The sequence below is a fragment of the Oncorhynchus nerka genome, linkage group LG10 (genome assembly GCF_034236695.1).
Source record: "Oncorhynchus nerka isolate Pitt River linkage group LG10, Oner_Uvic_2.0, whole genome shotgun sequence".
Lineage (NCBI taxonomy): Eukaryota > Metazoa > Chordata > Actinopteri > Salmoniformes > Salmonidae > Oncorhynchus > Oncorhynchus nerka.
In genome coordinates, this window is record NC_088405.1 from 6,928,610 (window position 1) to 6,954,160 (window position 25,551).

The following is a 25,551-nucleotide window of genomic DNA, read 5'->3' on the forward strand; positions in this document are numbered from 1 at the left end:
GAGGATAGGTCAAGTAGACACTGACTAGAGACTACTGCTGTTCAGAGGGCTGAAGATAGGTCATGTAGACACTGACTAGAGACTACTGCTGTTCAGTGAGGGCTGAGGATAGGTCAAGTAGACACTGACTAGAGACTACTGCTGTTCAGAGGGCTGAGGATAGGTCAAGTAGACACTGACTAGAGACTACTGCTGTTCAGAGAGGGCTGAGGATAGGTCAAGTAGACACTGACTAGAGACTACTGCTGTTCAGAGGGCTGAGGATAGGTCATGTAGACACTGACTAGAGACTACTGCTGTTCAGAGGGCTGAGGATAGGTCAAGTAGACACTGACTAGAGACTACTGCTGTTCAGAGGGTAGGTCAAGTAGACACTGACTAGAGACTACTGCTGTTCAGAGGGCTGAGGATAGGTCAAGTAGACACTGACTAGAGACTACTGCTGTTCAGAGGGCTGAGGATAGGTCATGTAGACACTGACTAGAGACTACTGCTGTTCAGAGGGCTGAGGATAGGTCAAGTAGACACTGACTAGAGACTACTGCTGTTCAGAGGGCTGAGGATAGGTCATGTAGACACTACTGCTGTTCAGAGAGGACTGAGTATAGGTCAAGTAGACACTGACTAGAGACTACTGCTGTTCAGAGGGCCGAGGATAGGTCAAGTAGACACTGACTAGAGACTACTGCTGTTCAGAGGGCTGAGGATAGGTCAAGTAGACACTGACTAGAGACTACTGCTGTTCAGAGGGCTGAGGATAGGTCAAGTAGACACTGACTAGAGACTACTGCTGTTCAGAGGGCTGAGGATAGGTCATGTAGACACTGACTAGAGACTACTGCTGTTCAGAGGGCTGAGGATAGGTCAAGTAGACACTACTGCTGTTCAGAGGGCTGAGGATAGGTCAAGTAGACACTGACTAGAGACTACTGCTGTTCAGAGGGCTGAGGATAGGTCAAGTAGACACTGACTAGAGACTACTGCTGTTCAGAGAGGGCTGAGGATAGGTCATGTAGACACTGACTAGAGACTACTGCTGTTCAGAGGGCTGAGGATAGGTCATGTAGACACTGACTAGAGACTACTGCTGTTCAGAGAGGGCTGAGGATAGGTCATGTAGACACTGACTAGAGACTACTGCTGTTCAGAGGGCTGAGGATAGGTCAAGTAGACACTGACTAGAGACTACTGCTGTTCAGAGACGGCTGAGGATAGTTCATGTAGACACTGACTAGAGACTACTGCTGTTCAGAGAGGGCTGAGGATAGGTCAGGTAGACACTACTGCTGTTCAGAGAGGGCTGAGGATAGGTCATGTAGACACTGACTAGAGACTACTGCTGTTCAGAGAGGGCTGAGGATAGGTCATGTAGACACTGACTAGAGACTACTGCTGTTCAGAGAGGGCTGAGGATAGGTCAAGTAGACACTGACTAGAGACTACTGCTGTTCAGAGGGCTGAGGATAGGTCATGTAGACACTGACTAGAGACTACTGCTGTTCAGAGAGGGCTGAGGATAGGTCATGTAGACACTGACTAGAGACTACTGCTGTTCAGAGAGGGCTGAGGATAGGTCAGGTAGACACTACTGCTGTTCAGAGAGGGCTGAGGATATGTCAAGTAGACACTGACTAGAGACTACTGCTGTTCAGAGAGGGCTGAGGATATGTCAAGTAGACACTGACTAGAGACTACTGCTGTTCAGAGGGCTGAGGATAGGTCAAGTAGACACTGACTAGAGACTACTGCTGTTCAGAGGGCTGAGGATAGGTCAAGTAGACACTGACTAGAGACTACTGCTGTAAAGAGGTCTGAGGATAGGTCAAGTAGAGACTACTGCTGTTCAGAGAGGGCTGAGGATAGGTCAAGTAGACAATGACTAGAGACTACTGCTGTTCAGAGAGGGCTGAGGATAGGTCAAGTAGACACTGACTAGAGACTACTGCTGTTCAGAGGGCTGATGATAGGTCAAGTAGACACTGACTAGAGACTACTGCTGTTCAGAGACGGCTGAGGATAGTTCATGTAGACACTGACTAGAGACTACTGCTGTTCAGAGAGGGCTGAGGATAGGTCAGGTAGACACTACTGCTGTTCAGAGAGGGCTGAGGATAGGTCATGTAGACACTGACTAGAGACTACTGCTGTTCAGAGAGGGCTGAGGATAGGTCATGTAGACACTGACTAGAGACTACTGCTGTTCAGAGAGGGCTGAGGATAGGTCAAGTAGACACTGACTAGAGACTACTGCTGTTCAGAGGGCTGAGGATAGGTCATGTAGACACTGACTAGAGACTACTGCTGTTCAGAGAGGGCTGAGGATAGGTCATGTAGACACTGACTAGAGACTACTGCTGTTCAGAGAGGGCTGAGGATAGGTCAGGTAGACAGACACTACTGCTGTTCAGAGAGGGCTGAGGATAGGTCAAGTAGACACTGACTAGAGACTACTGCTGTTCAGAGAGGGCTGAGGATAGGTCAAGTAGACACTGACTAGAGACTACTGCTGTTCAGAGGGCTGAGGATAGGTCAAGTAGACACTGACTAGAGACTACTGCTGTTCAGAGGGCTGAGGATAGGTCAAGTAGACACTGACTAGAGACTACTGCTGTAAAGAGGTCTGAGGATAGGTCAAGTAGAGACTACTGCTGTTCAGAGAGGGCTGAGGATAGGTGAGCCTACTGCTGAAGTAGACAATGACTAGAGACTACTGCTGTTCAGAGAGGGCTGAGGATAGGTCAAGTAGACACTGACTAGAGACTACTGCTGTTCAGAGGGCTGATGATAGGTCAAGTAGACACTGACTAGAGACTACTGCTGTTCAGAGACGGCTGAGGATAGTTCATGTAGACACTGACTAGAGACTACTGCTGTTCAGAGAGGGCTGAGGATAGGTCAGGTAGACACTACTGCTGTTCAGAGAGGGCTGAGGATAGGTCATGTAGACACTGACTAGAGACTACTGCTGTTCAGAGAGGGCTGAGGATAGGTCATGTAGACACTGACTAGAGACTACTGCTGTTCAGAGAGGGCTGAGGATAGGTCAAGTAGAGACTACTGCTGTTCAGAGAGGGCTGAGGATAGGTCAAGTAGACACTGACTAGAGACTACTGCTGTTCAGAGGGCTGAGGATAGGTCAAGTAGACACTGACTAGAGACTACTGCTGTTCAGAGGGCTGAGGATAGGTCAAGTAGACACTGACTAGAGACTACTGCTGTTCAGAGGGCTGAGGATAGGTCATGTAGACACTGACTAGAGACTACTGCTGTTCAGAGGGCTGAGGATAGGTCATGTAGACACTGACTAGAGACTACTGCTGTTCAGAGAGGGCTGAGGATATGTCAGGTAGACACTACTGCTGTTCAGAGAGGGCTGAGGATAGGTCATGTAGACACTGACTAGAGACTACTGCTGTTCAGAGAGGGCTGAGGATAGGTCAAGTAGACACTGACTAGAGACTACTGCTGTTCAGAGGGCTGAGGATAGGTCAAGTAGACACTGACTAGAGACTACTGCTGTTCAGAGAGGGCTGAGGATAGGTCAAGTAGACACTGACTAGAGACTACTGCTGTTCAGAGGGCTGAGGATAGGTCAAGTAGACACTGACTAGAGACTACTGCTGTTCAGAGAGGGCTGAGGATAGGTCAAGTAGACACTGACTAGAGACTACTGCTGTTCAGAGGGCTGATGATAGGTCAAGTAGACACTGACTAGAGACTACTGCTGTTCAGAGACGGCTGAGGATAGTTCATGTAGACACTGACTAGAGACTACTGCTGTTCATAGAGGGCTGAGGATAGGTCAGGTAGACACTACTGCTGTTCAGAGAGGGCTGAGGATAGGTCATGTAGACACTGACTAGAGACTACTGCTGTTCAGAGAGAGCTGAGGATAGGTCATGTAGACACTGACTAGAGACTACTGCTGTTCAGAGAGGGCTGAGGATAGGTCAAGTAGACACTGACTAGAGACTACTGCTGTTCAGAGGGCTGAGGATAGGTCATGTAGACACTGACTAGAGACTACTGCTGTTCAGAGAGGGCTGAGGATAGGTCATGTAGACACTGACTAGAGACTACTGCTGTTCAGAGAGGGCTGAGGATAGGTCAGGTAGACACTACTGCTGTTCAGAGAGGGCTGAGGATATGTCAAGTAGACACTGACTAGAGACTACTGCTGTTCAGAGGGCTGAGGATAGGTCAAGTAGACACTGACTAGAGACTACTGCTGTTCAGAGGGCTGAGGATAGGTCAAGTAGACACTGACTAGAGACTACTGCTGTTCAGAGGGCTGAGGATAGGTCAAGTAGACACTGACTAGAGACTACTGCTGTTCAGAGAGGGCTGAGGATAGGTCATGTAGACACTGACTAGAGACTACTGCTGTTCAGAGAGGGCTGAGGATAGGTCAGGTAGACACTACTGCTGTTCAGAGAGGGCTGAGGATAGGTCATGTAGACACTGACTAGAGACTACTGCTGTTCAGAGAGGGCTGAGGATAGGTCATGTAGACACTGACTAGAGACTACTGCTGTTCGGAGAGGGCTGAGGATAGGTCAAGTAGACACTGACTAGAGACTACTGCTGTTCAGAGAGGGCTGAGGATAGGTCATGTAGACACTGACTAGAGACTACTGCTGTTCAGAGAGGGCTGAGGATAGGTCAGGTAGACACTACTGCTGTTCAGAGAGGGCTGAGGATATGTCAAGTAGACACTGACTAGAGACTACTGCTGTTCAGAGGGCTGAGGATAGGTCAAGTAGACACTGACTAGAGACTACTGCTGTTCAGAGGGCTGAGGATAGGTCAAGTAGACACTGACTAGAGACTACTGCTGTTCAGAGGGCTGAGGATAGGTCAAGTAGACACTGACTAGAGACTACTGCTGTTCAGAGAGGGCTGAGGATAGGTCATGTAGACACTGACTAGAGACTACTGCTGTTCAGAGGGCTGAGGATAGGTCATGTAGACACTGACTAGAGACTACTGCTGTTCAGAGAGGGCTGAGGATAGGTCATGTAGACACTGACTAGAGACTACTGCTGTTCAGAGAGGGCTGAGGATAGGTCATGTAGACACTGACTAGAGACTACTGCTGTTCAGAGAGGGCTGAGGATAGGTCAAGTAGACACTGACTAGAGACTACTGCTGTTCAGAGGGCTGAGGATAGGTCATGTAGACACTGACTAGAGACTACTGCTGTTCAGAGAGGGCTGAGGATAGGTCAGGTAGACACTGACTAGAGACTACTGCTGTTCAGAGAGGGCTGAGGATATGTCAAGTAGACACTGACTAGAGACTACTGCTGTTCAGAGGGCTGAGGATAGGTCAAGTAGACACTGACTAGAGACTACTGCTGTTCAGAGGGCTGAGGATAGGTCAAGTAGACACTGACTAGAGACTACTGCTGTTCAGAGAGGGCTGAGGATAGGTCAAGTAGACACTGACTAGAGACTACTGCTGTTCAGAGAGGGCTGAGGATAGGTCAAGTAGACACTGACTAGAGACTACTGCTGTTCAGAGGGCTGAGGATAGGTCATGTAGACACTGACTAGAGACTACTGCTGTTCAGAGGGCTGAGGATAGGTCATGTAGACACTACTGCTGTTCAGAGGGCTGAGGATAGGTCAAGTAGACACTGACTAGAGACTACTGCTGTTCAGAGGGCTGAGGATAGGTCATGTAGACACTACTTCTGTTCAGAGGGCTGAAGATAGGTCATGTAGATACTGACTAGACTACTGCTGTTCAGAGAGGGCTGAGGATAGGTCAAGTAGACACTGACTAGAGACTACTGCTGTTCAGAGGGCTGAGGATAGGTCAAGTAGACACTGACTAGAGACTACTGCTGTTCAGAGGGCTGAGGATAGGTCAAGTAGACACTGACTAGAGACTACTGCTGTTCAGAGGGCTGAGGATAGGTCAAGTAGACACTGACTAGAGACTACTGCTGTTCAGAGGGCTGAGGATAGGTCAAGTAGACACTGACTAGAGACTACTGCTGTTCAGAGGGCTGAGGATAGGTCAAGTAGACACTGACTAGAGACTACTGCTGTTCAGAGGGCTGAGGATAGGTCAAGTAGACACTGACTAGAGACTACTGCTGTTCAGAGAGGGCTGAGGATAGGTCAAGTAGACACTGACTAGAGACTACTGCTGTTCAGAGGGCTGAGGATAGGTCAAGTAGACACTGACTAGAGACTACTGCTGTTCAGAGGGCTGAGGATAGGTCATGTAGACACTGACTAGAGACTACTGCTGTTCAGAGGCTGAGGATAGGTCAAGTAGACACTGACTAGAGACTACTGCTGTTCAGAGAGGGCTGAGGATAGGTCATGTAGACACTGACTAGAGACTACTGCTGTTCAGAGGGCTGAGGATAGGTCATGTAGACACTGACTAGAGACTACTGCTGTTCAGAGAGGGCTGAGGATAGGTCATGTAGACACTGACTAGAGACTACTGCTGTTCAGAGGGCTGAGGATAGGTCATGTAGACACTGACTAGAGACTACTGCTGTTCAGAGGGCTGAGGATAGGTCAAGTAGACACTGACTAGAGACTACTGCTGTTCAGAGGGCTGAGGATAGGTCATGTAGACACTGACTAGAGACTACTGCTGTTCAGAGGGCTGAGGATAGGTCAAGTAGACACTACTGCTGTTCAGAGAGGGCTGAGGATAGGTCAAGTAGACACTGACTAGAGACTACTGCTGTTCAGAGGGCTGAGGATAGGTCAAGTAGACACTGACTAGAGACTACTGCTGTTCAGAGGGCTGAGGATAGGTCAAGTAGACACTGACTAGAGACTACTGCTGTTCAGAGAGGGCTGAGGATAGGTCATGTAGACACTGACTAGAGACTACTGCTGTTCAGAGAGGGCTGAGGATAGGTCAAGTAGACACTGACTAGAGACTACTGCTGTTCAGAGGGCTGAGGATAGGTCAAGTAGACACTGACTAGAGACTACTGCTGTTCAGAGGGCTGAGGATAGGTCAAGTAGACACTGACTAGAGACTACTGCTGTTCAGAGGGCTGAGGATAGGTCATGTAGACACTGACTAGAGACTACTGCTGTTCAGAGGGCTGAGGATAGGATAGACACTGACTAGAGACTACTGCTGTTCAGAGGGTTGAGGATAGGAGTAGACACTGACTAGAGACTACTGCTGTTCAGAGGGCTGAGGATAGGTCATGTAGACACTACTTCTGTTCAGAGGGCTGAAGATAGGTCATGTAGATACTGACTAGACTACTGCTGTTCAGAGAGGGCTGAGGATAGGTCAAGTAGACACTGACTAGAGACTACTGCTCTTCAGAGGGCTGAGGATAGGTCAAGTAGACACTGACTAGAGACTACTGCTGTTCAGAGAGGGCTGAGGATAGGTCAAGTAGACACTGACTAGAGACTACTGCTGTTCAGAGGGCTGAGGATAGGTCAAGTAGGCACTGACTAGAGACTACTGCTGTTCAGTGGGCTGAGGATAGGTCAAGTAGACACTGACTAGAGACTACTGCTGTTCAGAGAGGGCTGAGGATAGGTCAAGTAGACACTGACTAGAGACTACTGCTGTTCAGAGGGCTGAGGATAGGTCAAGTAGACACTGACTAGAGACTACTGCTGTTCAGAGAGGGCTGAGGATAGGTCAAGTAGACACTGACTAGAGACTACTGCTGTTCAGAGGGCTGAGGATAGGTCAAGTTGACACTGACTAGAGACAACTGCTGTTCAGAGGGCTGAGGATAGGTCATGTAGACACTGACTAGAGACTACTGCTGTTCAGAGGACTGAGGATAGGTCAAGTAGACACTGACTAGAGACTACTGCTGTTCAGAGGGCTGAGGATAGGTCAAGTAGACACTGACTAGAGACTACTGCTGTTCAGAGGGCTGAGGATAGGTCATGTAGACACTGACTAGAGACTACTGCTGTTCAGAGGGCTGAGGATAGGTCAAGTAGACACTGACTAGAGACTACTGCTGTTCAGAGGGCTGAGGATAGGTCATGTAGACACTGACTAGAGACTACTGCTGTTCAGAGGGCTGAGGATAGGTCATGTAGACACTGACTAGAGACTACTGCTGTTCAGACTACTGCTGTTCAGAGGGCTGAGGATAGGTCATGTAGACACTGACTAGAGACTACTGCTGTTCAGAGGGCTGAGGATAGGTCATGTAGACACTACTGCTGTTCAGAGGGTTGAGGATAGGTCAAGTAGACACTGACTAGAGACTACTGCTGTTCAGAGGGCTGAGGATAGGTCATGTAGACACTACTGCTGTTCAGAGGGCTGAGGATAGGTCAAGTAGACACTGACTAGAGACTACTGCTGTTCAGAGAGGGCTGAGGATAGGTCAAGTAGACACTGACTAGAGACTACTGCTGTTCAGAGGGCTGAGGATAGGTCAAGTAGACACTGACTAGAGACTACTGCTGTTCAGAGGGCTGAGGATAGGTCAAGTAGACACTGACTAGAGACTACTGCTGTTCAGAGGGCTGAGGATAGGTCAAGTAGACACTGACTAGAGACTACTGCTGTTCAGAGGGCTGAGGATAGGTCAAGTAGACACTGACTAGAGACTACTGCTGTTCAGAGGGCTGAGGATAGGTCAAGTAGACACTACTGCTGTTCAGAGGGCTGAGGATAGGTCAAGTAGACACTACTGCTGTTCAGAGGGCTGAGGATAGGTCAAGTAGACACTACTGCTGTTCAGAGGGCTGAGGATAGGTCAAGTAGACACTGACTAGAGACTACTGCTGTTCAGAGGGCTGAGGATAGGTCAAGTAGACACTGACTAGAGACTACTGCTGTTCAGAGGGCTGAGGATAGGTCAAGTAGACACTGACTAGAGACTACTGCTGTTCAGAGGGCTGAGGATAGGTCAAGTAGACACTGACTAGAGACTACTGCTGTTCAGAGAGTGCTGAGGATAGGTCAAGTAGACACTGACTAGAGACTACTGCTGTTCAGAGGGCTGAGGATAGGTCAAGTAGACACTGACTAGAGACTACTGCTGTTCAGAGGGCTGAGGATAGGATAGAGACTACTGCTGTTCAGAGGGCTGAGGATAGGTCAAGTAGACACTGACTAGAGACTACTGCTGTTCAGAGGGCTGAGGATAGGTCATGTAGACACTGACTAGAGACTACTGCTGTTCAGAGGGCTGAGGATAGGTCATGTAGACACTGACTAGAGACTACTGCTGTTCAGAGGGCTGAGGATAGGTCATGTAGACACTACTGCTGTTCAGAGGGTTGAGGATAGGTCAAGTAGACACTGACTAGAGACTACTGCTGTCCAGAGGGCTGAGGATAGGTCAGTAGACACTGACTAGAGACTGCTGTTCAGGGCTGAGGATAGGTCAGTAGACACTACTGCTGTTCAGAGGGCTGAGGATAGGTCAAGTAGACACTGACTAGAGACTACTGCTGTTCAGAGGGCTGAGGATAGGCTGAGACACTGACTAGAGACTACTGCTGTTCAGAGGGCTGAGGATAGGTCAAGTAGACACTGACTAGAGACTACTGCTGTTCAGAGGGCTGAGGATAGGTCAAGTAGACACTGACTAGAGACTACTGCTGTTCAGAGGGCTGAGGATAGGTCAAGTAGACACTACTGCTGTTCAGAGGGCTGAGGATAGGTCAAGTAGACACTACTGCTGTTCAGAGGGCTGAGGATAGGTAGACACTGACTAGACACTACTGCTGTTCAGTGGGCTGAGGATAGGTCAAGTAGACACTGACTAGAGACTACTGCTGTTCAGAGGGCTGAGGATAGGTCAAGTAGACACTGACTAGAGACTACTGCTGTTCAGAGGGCTGAGGATAGGTCAAGTAGACACTGACTAGAGACTACTGCTGTTCAGAGGGCTGAGGATAGGTCAAGTAGACACTGACTAGAGACTACTGCTGTTCAGAGGGCTGAGGATAGGTCAAGTAGACACTGACTAGAGACTACTGCTGTTCAGAGGGCTGAGGATAGGTCAAGTAGACACTGACTAGAGACTACTGCTGTTCAGGATAGGTCAAGTAGAGACTACTGCTGTTCAGAGGGCTGAGGATAGGTCAAGTAGACACTGACTAGAGACTACTGCTGTTCAGAGGGCTGAGGATAGGTCATGTAGACACTAGACACTACTGCTGTTCAGAGGGCTGAGGATAGGTCTAGAGACTACTGTTCAGACTGGAGACTACTGCTGTTCAGAGGGCTGAGGATAGGTCAAGTAGACACTACTGCTGTTCAGAGGGCTGAGGATAGGTCAAGTAGACACTGACTAGAGACTACTGCTGTTCAGAGGGCTGAGGATAGGTCAAGTAGACACTGACTAGAGACTACTGCTGTTCAGAGGGCTGAGGATAGGTCAAGTAGACACTGACTAGAGACTACTGCTGTTCAGAGGGCTGAGGATAGGTCAAGTAGACACTGACTAGAGACTACTGCTGTTCAGAGGGCTGAGGATAGGTCAGTAGACACTACTGCTGACAGAGGGCTGACTAGAGTAGACTACTGCTGTTCAGAGGGCTGAGGATAGGTCAAGTAGACACTATTGCTGTTCAGTGGGCTGAGGATACTAGACACTGACTAGAGACTACTGCTGTTCAGAGGGCTGAGGATAGGTCAAGTAGACACTGACTAGAGACTACTGCTGTTCAGAGGGCTGAGGATAGGTCATGTAGACACTGACTAGAGACTACTGCTGTTCAGAGGGCTGAGGATAGGTCAAGTAGACACTGACTAGAGACTACTGCTGTTCAGAGGGCTGAGGATAGGTCATGTAGACACTGACTAGAGACTACTGCTGTTCAGAGGACTGAGGATAGGTCAAGTAGACACTGACTAGAGACTACTGCTGTTCAGAGGACTGAGGATAGGTCAAGTAGACACTGACTAGAGACTACTGCTGTTCAGAGGGCTGAGGATAGGTCATGTAGACACTGACTAGAGACTACTGCTGTTCAGAGTGCTGAGGATAGGTCAAGTAGACACTGACTAGAGACTACTGCTGTTCAGAGGGCTGAGGATAGGTCATGTAGACACTGAGTAGAGACTACTGCTGTTCAGAGGGCTGAGGATAGGTCATGTAGACACTGACTAGAGACTACTGCTGTTCAGACTGGAGACTACTGCTGTTCAGAGGGCTGAGGATAGGTCATGTAGACACTGACTAGAGACTACTGCTGTTCAGAGGGCTGAGGATAGGTCATGTAGACACTACTGCTGTTCAGAGGGTTGAGGATAGGTCAAGTAGACACTGACTAGAGACTACTGCTGTTCAGAGGGCTGAGGATAGGTCATGTAGACACTACTTCTGTTCAGAGGGCTGAAGATAGGTCATGTAGATACTGACTAGACTACTGCTGTTCAGAGGGCTGAGGATAGGTCAAGTAGACACTGACTAGAGACTACTGCTGTTCAGAGGGCTGAGGATAGGTCAAGTAGACACTGACTAGAGACTACTGCTGTTCAGAGGGCTGAGGATAGGTCAAGTAGACACTACTGCTGTTCAGAGGGCTGAGGATAGGTCAAGTAGACACTACTGCTGTTCAGAGGGCTGAGGATAGGTCAAGTAGACACTACTGCTGTTCAGAGGGCTGAGGATAGGTCAAGTAGACACTATTGCTGTTCAGTGGGCTGAGGATAGGTCAAGTAGACACTGACTAGAGACTACTGCTGTTCAGAGAGGGCTGGGGATAGGTCAAGTAGACACTGACTAGAGACTACTGCTGTTCAGAGGGCTGAGGATAGGTCAAGTAGACACTGACTAGAGACTACTGCTGTTCAGAGGGCTGAGGATAGGTCAAGTAGACACTGACTAGAGACTACTGCTGTTCAGAGGGCTGAGGATAGGTCAAGTAGACACTGACTAGAGACTACTGCTGTTCAGAGGGCTGAGGATAGGTCAAGTAGACACTGACTAGAGACTACTGCTGTTCAGAGAGGGCTGAGGATAGGTCAAGTAGAGACTACTGCTGTTCAGAGGGCTGAGGATAGGTCATGTAGACACTGACTAGAGACTACTGCTGTTCAGAAGGCTGAGGATAGGTCAAGTAGACACTGACTAGAGACTACTGCTGTTCAGAGAGGGCTGAGGATAGGTCAAGTAGACACTGACTAGAGACTACTGCTGTTCAGAGGGCTGAGGATAGGTCAAGTAGACACTGACTAGAGACTACTGCTGTTCAGAGAGGGCTGAGGATAGGTCAAGTAGAGACTACTGCTGTTCAGAGGGCTGAGGATAGGTCAAGTAGACACTGACTAGAGACTACTGCTGTTCAGAGGGCTGAGGATAGGTCATGTAGAACTGTAGAGACTACTGCTGTTCAGAGAGACTACTGCTGTTCAGAGGGCTGAGGATAGGTCATGTAGACACTGACTAGAGACTACTGCTGTTCAGAGGGCTGAGGATAGGTCAAGTAGACACTGACTAGAGACTACTGCTGTTCAGAGGGCTGAGGATAGGTCAAGTAGACACTGACTAGAGGCTACTGCTGTTCAGAGGGCTGAGGATAGGTCAAGTAGACACTGACTAGAGACTACTGCTGTTCAGAGGGCTGAGGATAGGTCAAGTAGACACTGACTAGAGACTACTGCTGTTCAGAGGGCTGAGGATAGGTCAAGTAGACACTGACTAGAGACTACTGCTGTTCAGAGGGCTGAGGATAGGTCATGTAGACACTGACTAGAGACTACTGCTGTTCAGAGGGCTGAGGATAGGTCATGTAGACACTGACTAGAGACTACTGCTGTTCAGACTGGGACTACTGCTGTTCAGATGAGGAGGTCAAGTAGACACTACTGCTGTTCAGAGGGCTGAGGATGGGTCAAGTAGACACTGACTAGAGACTACTGCTGTTCAGAGGGCTGAGGATAGGTCATGTAGACACTACTTGCTGTTCAGAGGGCTGAAGATAGGTCAGTAGACACTGACTAGACTACTGCTGTTCAGAGGGCTGAGGATAGGTCAAGTAGACACTGACTAGAGACTACTGCTGTTCAGAGAGGGCTGAGGATAGGTCAAGTAGACACTGACTAGAGACTACTGCTGTTCAGAGAGGGCTGAGGATAGGTCAAGTAGACACTGACTAGAGACTACTGCTGTTCAGAGGGCTGAGGATAGGTCAAGTAGACAGACTAGAGACTACTGCTGTTCAGATGGCTGAGGATAGGTCATGTAGACACTGACTAGAGACTACTGCTGTTCAGAGGGCTGAGGATAGGTCAAGTAGACACTGACTAGAGACTACTGCTGTTCAGAGGGCTGAGGATAGGTCAAGTAGACACTGACTAGAGACTACTGCTGTTCAGAGGGCTGAGGATAGGTCAAGTAGACACTGACTAGAGACTACTGCTGTTCAGAGGGCTGAGGATAGGTCAAGTAGACACTGACTAGAGACTACTGCTGTTCAGAGGGCTGAGGATAGGTCAAGTAGACACTGACTAGAGACTACTGCTGTTCAGAGGGCTGAGGATAGGTCAAGTAGACACTGACTAGAGACTACTGCTGTTCAGAGGGCTGAGGATAGGTCAAGTAGACACTGACTAGAGACTACTGCTGTTCAGAGGGCTGAGGATAGGTCAAGTAGACACTGACTAGAGACTACTGCTGTTCAGAGGGCTGAGGATAGGTCATGTAGACACTGACTAGAGACTACTGCTGTTCAGAGGGCTGAGGATAGGTCAAGTAGACACTGACTAGAGACTACTGCTGTTCAGAGGGCTGAGGATAGGTCAAGTAGACACTGACTAGAGACTACTGCTGTTCAGAGGGCTGAGGATAGGTCAAGTAGACACTGACTAGAGACTACTGCTGTTCAGAGGGCTGAGGATAGGTCAAGTAGACACTGACTAGAGACTACTGCTGTTCAGAGGGCTGAGGATAGGTCAAGTAGACACTGACTAGAGACTACTGCTGTTCAGAGGGCTGAGGATAGGTCAAGTAGACACTGACTGGACAGTTAACATCATTTTTTTAATAAAACTATATTTTGTCTACATTTTAAATGTTTTATTTCACCTTTATTTAACCAGGTAGGCCAGTTGAGAACACCTTTATTTAACCAGGTAGGCCAGTTGAGAACACCTTTATTTACACAGGTAGGCCAGTTGAGAACACCTTTATTTACACAGGTAGGCCAGTTGAGAACACCTTCATTTAGACAGGTAGGCCAGTAGAGAACTACTTTGTTAACCAGGAGGGCTGAGACACCTTTATTTAACCAGGTAGGAGTTGAGAACACCTTTATTTAACCAGGTAGGCTAGTTGAGAACACTTTATTTAACCAGGTAGGCTGTTCAGAGGGCTTTATTTAACCAGGTAGGCTAGTTGAGAACACCTTTATTTAACCAGGTAGGCTAGTTGAGAACACCTTTATTTAACCAGGTAGGCTAGTTGAGAACACTTTATTTAACCAGGTAGGCCAGTTGAGAACAACTTTATTTAACCAGGTAGGCCAGTTGAGAACACCTTTATTTAACCAGGTAGGCCAGTTGAGAACACCTTTATTTAACCAGGTAGGCTAGTTGAGAACACCTTTATTTAACCAGGTAGGCTAGTTGAGAACACCTTTATTTAACCAGGTAGGCTAGTTGAGAACACCTTTATTTAACCAGGTAGGCTAGTTGAGAACACCTTTATTTAACCAGGTAGGCCAGTTGAGAACACCTTTATTTAACCAGGTAGGCTGAGTTAGAGAACACCTTTATTTAACCAGGTAGGCTGAGTTGGAACACCTTTATTTAACCAGGTAGGCCAGTTGAGAACACCTTTATTTAACCAGGTAGGCTAGTTGAGAACACCTTTATTTAACCAGGTAGGCTAGTTGAGACTACCTTTATTTAACCAGGTAGGGCTGAGAACACCTTTATTTAACCAGGTAGGCCAGTTGAGAACACCTTTCATTTAACCAGGTAGGCCAGTAGAGAACACCTTTATTTAACCAGGAGGTTGAGAACACCTTTATTTAACCAGGTAGGCCAGTTGAGAACACCTTTATTTAACCAGGTAGGCCAGTTGAGAACACCTTTATTTAACCAGGTAGGCCAGAGAACACCTTTATTTAACCAGGTAGGCTAGCTGAGAACACCTTTATTTAACCAGGTAGGAGTAGAGAACACCTTTATTTAACCAGAGGCCAGTAGAGAACACCTTTATTTAGACAGGTAGGCCAGTAGAGAACACCTTTATTTAACCAGGTAGGCCAGTTGAGAACACCTTTATTTAACCAGGTAGGCCAGTAGAGAACACCTTTGTTTAGACCAGGTAGGCCAGTTGAGAACACCTTTATTTAACCAGGAGCCAGTTGAGAACACCTTTATTTAACCAGGAGGGCTGAGAACACCTTTATTTAACCAGGTAGGCCAGTAGAGAACACCTTTATTTAACCAGGTAGGCCAGTTGAGAACACCTTTCAGGTTTAGAGGGCTGAGGATAGGTAGTTGAGAACACCTTTATAGAGACTACTGCTGTTCAGGCCAGTTGAGAACACCTTTATTTAACCAGGTAGGCTAGTTGAGAACACCTTTATTTAACCAGGTAGTAGCTAGTTGAGAACACCTTTATTTAACCAGGTAGGCTAGTTGAGAACACCTTTATTTAACCAGGTAGGCTAGTTGAGAACACTTTATTTAACCAGGTAGGCTCAGAGACACCTTTATTTAACCAGGTAGGCCAGTAGAGAACACCTTTATTTAACCAGGTAGGCTGAGGAGAACACCTTTATTTAACCAGGTAGGCCAGTAGAGAACACCTTTATTTAACCAGGTAGGCTGAGAGAACACCTTTATTTAACCAGGTAGGCCAGAGAACACCTTTATTTAACCAGGTAGGCCAGTAGAGAACACCTTTATTTAACCAGGTAGGCTAGTTCAGAACACCTTTATTTAACCAGGTAGGCTAGTTGAGAACACCTTTATTTAACCAGGTAGGCCAGTAGAGAACACCTTTATTTAAGCTGTTGAGAACACCTTTATTTAACCAGGTAGGACAGTTGAGAAGACTTTATTTAACCAGGTAGGCCAGTTGAGAACACCTTTATTTAACCAGGTAGGCCAGTAGAGAACACCTTTATTTAACCAGGTAGGCCAGTAGAGAACACCTTTATTTAACCAGGTAGGCCAGTGAGAACACCTTTATTTAACCAGGTAGGCCAGTAGAGAACACCTTTATTTAACCAGGTAGGCCAGTGAGAACACCTTTATTTAACCAGGTAGACACTGAGTAGAGAACACCTTTATTTAACCAGGTAGGTCCAGTAGAGAACACCTTTATTTAACCAGGTAGGCTAGTTGAGAACACCTTTATTTAACCAGGTAGGTCAGTAGAGAACACCTTTATTTAACCAGGTAGGCCAGTAGAGAACACCTTTATTTAACCAGGTAGGCCAGTAGAGAACACCTTTATTTAACCAGGTAGGCCAGTAGAGAACACCTTTATTTAACCAGGTAGGCTAGTTGAGAACACCTTTATTTAACCAGGTAGGTCAGTAGAGAACACCTTTATTTAACCAGGTAGGTTAGTTGAGAACACCTTTATTTAACCAGGTAGGCCAGTTGAGAACACCTTTATTTAACCAGGTAGGCCAGTTGAGAACACCTTTATTTAACCAGGTAGGCTAGTTGAGAACACCTTTATTTAACCAGGTAGGCCAGTTGAGAACACCTTTATTTAACCAGGTAGGCCAGTTGAGAACACCTTTATTTAACCAGGTAGGCCAGTTGAGAACACCTTTATTTAACCAGGTAGGCCAGTTGAGAACAAGTCTACATCGATCTAATGAAGAGGATCTTATGTACCTTGTTGGAGTTTTATTATTGTTGGTGGTCGGAGACACTTACAGTATATATTAAGATAATCGCTTTTCCTTCAAAAGGTTGTTTGGTAAATTGGCCTGATAATTTCCCCTCTGTAAAAAGGCGGTTGAGCTGAATTGGTGTCAGAGGTTCTAGTTAGCCGAGCAGACAGCCAGTCTCTCCTTGACAGCGATTCCCGATGTGGAGGAGCGATTTTTTTTTTTTTTTTTGCCATACAGCCAAATGTAGTTAATACTCTCCCCCCAGCCTCATCACACCCCCATTAAGCGTCTTAGTGGTGTCAGGCTTGGGGGGCTGGGGACCTTTTTATACGCCTGTGGGTGGTACTGAACTCTGTGGGAATAGGAAAAGAAATGCTCAGCTCTGCTCTAAAGCTGGGAGCTTTGCACACGGTGGATTTGACCCCGTTTCAAGGTCGTGGAGGATTAATCCAGCTGCTGCATTATGAGCAGAGCCGTGCTCCCCTGTGTCCAGGCCTGTCAGGAATGAGCTTATTTGGTGTCTGTGGTACCGACTTCTTTCCTCCCCCCTCTCTCCAAGTTCTCACAGCTCTCAGGGTGTCAGCTCCCAGCATGCACTTTCCTCCCCCCTCTCTCCAAGTTCTCACAGCTCTCAGGGTGTTAGCTCCCAGCTTGCACTTTCCTCCCCCCTCTCTCCAAGTTCTCACAGCTCTCAGGGTGTCAGCTCCCAGCTTGCACTTTCCTCCCCCCTCTCTCCAAGTTCTCACAGCTCTCAGGGTGTCAGCTCCCAGCCTGCACCTGATCTCGATGCTCTGGCGTCTTGTTGGCGTCTTGCGCCACTGCGTCTCGGCCTTGCAGAGATATGCAGGAGGGTTTAAGTCTTGTTGGCGTCTCGGCCTTGCAGAGATATGCAGGAGGGTTTAAGTCTTGTTGGCGTCTCGGCCTTGCAGAGATATGCAGGAGGGTTTAAGTCTTGTTGGCGTCTCGGCCTTGCAGAGATGTACAGGAGGGTTTGAGTCTTGTTGGCGTCACTGCGTCTGTCTTGCAGAGATATGCAGGAGGGTTTGAGTCTTGTTGGCGTCACTGCGTCTCGGCCTTGCAGAGATATGCAGGAGGGTTTAAGTCTTGTTGGCGTCACTGCGTCTCGGGCCTTGCAGAGATATGCAGGAGGGTTTAAGTCTTGTTGGCGTCTTGCGTCTCGGCCTTGCAGAGATATGCAGGAGGGTTTAAGTCTTGTTGGCGTCACTGCGTCTCGGCCTTGCAGAGATATGCAGGAGGGTTTAAGTCTTGTTGGCGTGACTGCGTCTCGGCCTTGCAGAGATATACAGGAGGGTTTAAGTCTTGTTGGCGTCTCGGCCTTGCAGAGATATACAGGAGGGTTTAAGTCTTGTTGGCGCCAACACTTGTTTTGACCCCATCTCTCCCGTCAGACGAGGGCGTCAGTGTCCCCCCCCCATTATCAACCCCCACCAGCCTTCAGTCTTTAACCTTATGACCAGGGGTCAGAGGGTAAATGGGCAAGACAAAGATTTAAGTGCCTTTGAACGGGGTATGGTTGTGGTTTCCAGGTGCATCGGTTTGAGTGTTTCAAGAACTGCAACGTTGCTGGGTTTTTCAATCTCCACCGTTTCCTGTGTGTATCAAGAATGGTCCACCACCCAAAGGACATCCAGCCAACTTGACACAACTGTTGGAAGCATTGGAGTCAACATGGGCCAGCATCCCTGTGGAACGCTTTCAAAACCTTGTAGAGTCCATGACCCGACAAATCTAGGCTGTTCTGAGGGGGTGCAACTCAATATTAGGAAAGTGTTCCTAAGGTTTTGTACCCTCAGCGTATGTCTATAAACACGTGTGTGTGTGTATGTATATATGTGTGTGTATATACACACACACACACACACACACACACACACACACACAGTTGAAGTTGGAAGTTCAAACTCAGTTTTTCATAATAGTAGAGAGTGATTTATTTCATCACGTTCCCAGTGGTTCAGAAGTTTATATACACTCAATTAGTATTTGGTAGCATTGCCTTTTTAAATGGTTTAACTTGGGTCAAACGTTTCAAGTAGCCTTCCACAAGCTTCCCACAATAAATTGGGTGAATTTTGGCCCATTCCCCCTGACAGAGCTGGTATAACTGAGTCAGGTTTGTAGGCCTCCTTGCTCGCACACGCTTTTCCAGTTCTGCCCACAAATATTCTATAGGATTGAGTTCAGGGCTTTGTGATGGCCACTCCAATAACTTGACATTGTTGTCCTTAAGCCATTTTGCCACAACTTTGGAAGTATGCTTGGGGTCATTGTCCATTTGGGACCAAGCTTAAACTTCCTGACTGATGTCTTGAGATGTTGCTTCAATATATCCACATAATTTTCCTAGCTCATGATGCCATCTATTTTGTTGAAGTGCACCAGTCCCTCATGCAGCAAAGCACCCCCACAACATGATGCTGCCACCCCCATGCTTCACTGTTGGGATGGTGTTCTTCGGCTTGCAAACCTCTCTATTTTTCCTCCTAATATAATGATGGTCATTATGGCCAAACGGTTCTATTTTTGTTTCTTCAGCCCAGAGGACATTTCTCCAGAAAATGACGATCTTTGTCCCCATGTGCAGTTGCAAATCGTAGTCTGGCTTTTTTATGTTGGTTTTGGAGCAGTGGCCTCTTCCTTGCAGCGTGGCCTTTCAGGTTATGTGGATATAGATACTTTGGTACCTGTTTCCTCCATCTTCACAAGGTCCTTTGCTGTTGTTCTCGGATTGATTTGCACTTTTCGCACCAAAGTAAGTGTATCTCTAGGAGACAGAACGCGTCTCCTTCCTGAGCGGTATGACAGAACGCGTCTCCTTCCTGAGCGGTATAATGGCTGCATGGTCCCGTGGTGTTTATACTTGCGTAATATTGTTTGTGCAGATGAACGTGGTACCTTCAGGCATTTAGAAATTGCTCCCAAGGATGAATCAGACTTGTGGAGTACTACAATTTTTTTTCTGAGGTCTTGACTAATTTCTTTTGATTTTCCCATGTTGTCAAGCAGAGGCCCTGAGTTTGAAGGTAGACCTTGAAATACATCCACAGGCACATCTACAATTGACTCAAATGATGCCAATAAGCCTATTAGAAGCTTTTAAAGCCATGACATTTTCTGGAATTTTCCGAGCTTTTTTACAGTTAAATAATCTGTCTGTAAACAATTGTTGGAAAAATGACTTGTATCATGTCCAGTAGATGTCCTAACCGACTTGCTAAAACTATAGTTTGTTAACAAGAAATTTGTGGAGTGTTTGAAAAATAAATTAAGTTTTAATCACTCCAACCTAAATGTATGTAAACTTCCCACTTCAACTGTGTGTGTGTATATATAAATATAAACGACTCACTGTCTCCTGTCCCTTTGAGCCATCCTCAATAGCCACTGTCTCCTGTCCCTTTGAGCCATACTCAATAACCACTGTCTCCTGTCCCTTTGAGCCATACTCAATAACCACTGTCTCCTGTCCCTTTGAGCCATACTCAATAGCCACTGTCTTCTCTCTTCTGTCCCTTCCAGCCATACTCAATAACCACTGTCTCCTGTCCCTTTGAGCCATCCTCAATAGCCACTGTCTCCTGTCCCTTTGAGCCATCCTCAATAGCCACTGTCTCCTGTCCCTTTGAGCCATCCTCAATAGCCACTGTCTTCTCTCTTCTGTCCCTTCCAGCCATACTCAATAACCACTGTCTCCTGTCCCTTTGAGCCATCCTCAATAGCCACTGTCTCCTGTCCCTTTGAGCCATCCTCAATAGCCACTGTCTCCTGTCCCTTTGAGCCATCCTCAATAGCCACTGTCTCCTGTCCCTTTGAGCCATCCTCAATAGCCACTGTCTCCTGTCCCTTTGAGCCATCCTCAATAGCCACTGTCTCCTGTCCCTTTGAGCCATACTCAATAGCCACTGTCTCCTGTCCCTTTGAGCCATCCTCAATAGCCACTGTCTCCTGTCCCTTTGAGCCATACTCAATAGCCACTGTCTCCTGTCCCTTTGAGCCATACTCAATAGCCACTGTCTCCTGTCCCTTTGAGCCATACTCAATAGCCACTGTCTCCTGTCCCTTTGAGCCATCAATAGCCACTGTCTCCTGTCCCTTTGAGCCATACTCAATAGCCACTGTCTCCTGTCCCTTTGAGCCATACTCAATAGCCACTGTCTCCTGTCCCTTTGAGCCATCCTCAATAGCCACTGTCTCCTGTCCCTTTGAGCCATCCTCAATAGCCACTGTCTCCTGTCCCTTTGAGCCATACTCAATAACCACTGTCTCCTGTCCCTTTGAGCCATACTCAATAGCCACTGTCTTCTCTCTTCTGTCCCTTCCAGCCATATCCTAATAACCACTAACTGTGTTCCTCCCTTCCAGCCATCCTCAATAACCACTGTCTCCTGTCCCTTTGAGCCATCCTCAATAACCACTAACTGTGTTCTGTCCCTTCCAGCCATCCTCAATAGCCACTGTCTCCTGTCCCTTCCAGCCATCCTCAATAACCACTAACTGTGTTCTGTCCCTTCCAGCCATCCTCAATAACCACTAACTGTGTTCTGTCCCTTCCAGCCATCCTTAATAACCACTAACTGTGTTCTCTCCCTTCAGCCATCCTTAATAACCACTAACTGTGTTCTCTCCCTTCCAGCCATCCTTAATAACCACTAACTGTGTTCTCTCCCTTCCAGCCATTCTTAATAACCACTAACTGTGTTCTCTCCCTTCCAGCCATCCTCAATAACCACTAACTGTGTTCTGTCCCTTCCAGCCATACTTATTAACCACTAACTGTGTTCTCTCCCTTCCAGCCATCCTTAATAACCACTAACTGTGTTCTCTCCTTCCAGCCATCCTCAATAACCACTAACTGTGTTCTGTCCCTTCCAGCCATCCTTAATAACCACTAACTGTGTTCTCTCCCTTCCAGCCATCCTCAATAACCACTAACTGTGTTCTGTCCCTTCCAGCCATTCTTAATAACCACTAACTGTGTTCTGTCCCTTCCAGCCATCCTCAATAACCACTAACCTTTGTTCTGTCCCTTCCAGCCATCCTCAATAACCACTAACTGTGTTCTGTCCCTTCCAGCCATCCTTAATAACCACTAACTGTGTTCTGTCCCTTCCAGTTCCCTTAATAACCACTAACTGTGTTCTCTCCCTTCCAGCCATCCTCAATAACCACTAACTGTGTTCTGTCCCTTCCAGCCATCCTCAATAACCACTAACTGTGTTCTGTCCCTTCCAGCCATCCTCAATAACCACTAACTGTGTTCTGTCCCTTCCAGCCATCCTCAATAACCACTAACTGTGTTCTGTCCCTTCCAGCCATCCTCAATAACCACTAACTGTGTTCTGTCCCTTCCAGTTAGCCTTAATAACCACTAACTGTGTTCTGTCCCTTCCAGCCAGCCATCCTTAATAACCACTAACTGTGTTCTCTCCCTTCCAGCCATCCTTAATAACCACTAACTGTGTTCTCTCCTTCCAGCCATCCTCAATAACCACTAACTGTGTTCTCTCCTTCCAGCCATCCTCAATAACCACTAACTGTGTTCTGTTCTCCTAACCACTAACCTTCCAGCCATCCTCAATAACCACTAACTGTGTTCTCTCCCTTCCAGCCATCCTCAATAACCACTAACTGTGTTCTCTCCCTTCCAGCCATCCTCAATAACCACTAACTGTGTTCTCTCCCTTCCAGCCATCCTCAATAACCACTAACTGTGTTCTGTCCCTTCCAGCCATCCTTAATAACCACTAACTGTGTTCTGTCCCTTCCAGCCATCCTCAATAACCACTAACTGTGTTCTGTCCCTTCCAGCCATCCTCAATAACCACTAACTGTGTTCTGTCCCTTCCAGCCATCCTCAATAACCACTAACTGTGTTCTGTCCCTTCCAGCCATCCTTAATAACCACTAACTGTGTTCTGTCCCTTCCAGTTAGCCTTAATAACCACTAACTGTGTTCTCTCCCTTCCAGCCATCCTCAATAACCACTAACTGTGTTCTGTTAACTGTGTTCTCCCTTCCAGCCATCCTCAATAACCACTAACTGTGTTCTCTCCCTTCCAGCCATCCTCAATAACCACTAACTGTGTTCTCTCCCTTCCAGCCATCCTCAATAACCACTAACTGTGTTCTGTCCCTTCCAGCCATCCTCAATAACCACTAACTGTGTTCTGTCCCTTCCAGCCATCCTGAACCTGGACAATACTGTGGTGGATCTGGAGACTCTACAAGCCCTCTATGAAAACGTAAGGCTCTGATCTCTCATCCCTGAGTCTAAAGGAAGATGTGTCTTTGACCAGGATTCAAACACATGCACATAAATGAGTATCACACTGTGTTGGTTTGAATCATGGCCTTAGTCTTATTGTTGGCTGTCAATGTATCCAGGCTGTGATTGGCTCCTTAGTTCTGGCCACTGCATGTCACTATGTATCCAGGCTGTGATTGGTTCCCTTAGTTCTGGCCACTGCATGTCACTATGTATCCAGGCTGTGATTGGCTCCCCTTAGTTCTGGCCACTGCATGTCACTATGTATCCAGGCTGTGATTGGCTCCCCTTAGTTCTGGCCACTGTACCTGGCATGTCACTATGTATCCAGGCTGTGATTGGCTCCCTTAGTTCTGGCCACTGCATGTCACTATGTATCCAGGCTGTGATTGGCTCCCTTAGTTCTGGCCACTGCATGTCACTATGTATCCAGGCTGTGATTGGCTCCCCTTAGTTCTGGCCACTGCATGTCACTATGTATCCAGGCTGTGATTGGCTCCCCTTAGTTCTGGCCACTGCATGTCACTATGTATCCAGGCTGTGATTGGTTCCCTTAGTTCTGGCCACTGCATGTCACTATGTATCCAGGCTGTGATTGGCTCCCCTTAGTTCTGGCCACACCTGCATGTCACTATGTATCCAGGCTGTGATTGGCTCCCTTAGTTCTGGCCACTGCATGTCACTATGTATCCAGGCTGTGATTGGCTCCCTTAGTTCTGGCCACTGCATGTCACTATGTATCCAGGCTGTGATTGGCTCCCCTTAGTTCTGGCCACTGTACCTGGCATGTCACTATGTATCCAGGCTGTGATTGGTTCCCCTTAGTTCTGGCCACTGCATGTCACTATGTATCCAGGCTGTGATTGGCTCCCCTTAGTTCTGGCCACTGCATGTCACTATGTATCCAGGCTGTGATTGGCTCCCCTTAGTTCTGGCCACTGCATGTCACTATGTATCCAGGCTGTGATTGGCTCCCCTTAGTTCTGGCCACTGCATGTCACTATGTATCCAGGCTGTGATTGGCTCCCCTTAGTTCTGGCCACTGCATGTCACTATGTATCCAGGCTGTGATTGGCTCCCCTTAGTTCTGGCCACTGCATGTCACTATGTATCCAGGCTGTGATTGGCCCCCTTAGTTCTGGCCACTGCATGTCACTATGTATCCAGGCTGTGATTGGCTCCCTTAGTTCTGGCCACTGCATGTCACTATTTATCCAGGCTGTGATTGGCTCCCCTTAGTTCTGGCCACTGTAACCTGGCATGTCACTATGTATCCAGGCTGTGATTGGTTCAGTAGAGAACACCTTAGTTCTGGCCACTGCATGTCACTATGTATCCAGGCTGTGATTGGCACCCCTTAGTTCTGGCCACTGCATGTCACTATTTATCCAGGCTGTGATTGGTTCCCTTTAGTTCAGGTAGGCAGTTGAGAACACTTTATTTGCATGTCACTATGTATCCAGGCTGTGTTGGCACCTTTATTTAACCAGGTAGGCCACTGTACCTGGCATGTCACTATGTATCCAGGCTAGATTGAGAACACCCCTTAGTTCTGGCCACTGTACCTGGCATGTCACAGGTGTATCCAGGCTGTGATTGGCTGAGAACCCCTTAGTTCTGGCCACTGCATGTCACTAGAGAACACCACAGGTAGGCTAGTAGAGAACACCTTTATTTAACCAGGCTGTGATTGGCTTGAGAACACCTTTAGTTCTAGTTGAGAACACCTTTATTTAACCTAGGCATGTCACTATGTATCCAGGCTGTGATTGGCTAGTTCCCTTTATTTAACCAGTTCTGGCCACTGCATGTCACTATGTATCCAGGCTGTGATTGGCTGAGAACACCTTAGTTCTGGCCACTTGAGCATGTCACTAGGCCAGTTGTATCCAGGCTAGTTGATTGGCAGTTGAGAACACCTTTAGTTCTGGCCACTGTACCTGGCATGTCACTATTTATCCAGGCCAGTTGATTGGTTGAGAACACCTTTAGTTCTGGCCACCTTTATTTAACCTGCATGTCACTAGTTGAGAACACCTTTATCCAGGCTGTGATTGGCTCCCCTTTAGTTCTGGCCACTGCATGTCACTATGTATCCAGGCTGTGATTGGCCAGTTGAGAACACCTTTATTTAACCAGTTCTGGCCTTTATTTAACCAGGGAGGCCATGTCACTATGTATCCAGGCTGTGATTGGCTGAGAACACCTTTAGTTCTGGCCACTGCATGTCACTATGTATCCAGGCTTGATTAGGCTAGTTCCCTTTAGTTAACCTGGCCACTGTACCTGGCATGTCACTATGTATCCAGGCTGTGAGAACACCTTTATTTTGGCACACCTTTAGTTCTGGCCACTGTACCTGGCATGTCACTAGTTGTATCCAGGCTGTGATTGGCTAACCCCTTAGTTCTGGCCACTGCATGTCACGATGTATAACCAGGCTGTGATTGGTAGTCTAGTTGAGAACACCTTTAT

At 47.5% G+C, this 25,551-nt stretch overlaps 1 protein-coding gene across 1 annotated transcript in view; it reads left to right on the top strand.

The window, feature by feature from the left end:
- LOC135573611 (formin-2-like) overlaps positions 1–25,551 on the top strand; it is a 164,509-nt gene that overhangs the window by 120,175 nt on the left and 18,783 nt on the right. The window contains 1 exon segment of the mRNA XM_065022872.1: positions 22,992–23,053. Within this exon segment, the coding sequence (XP_064878944.1) occupies positions 22,992–23,053 (62 nt within the window).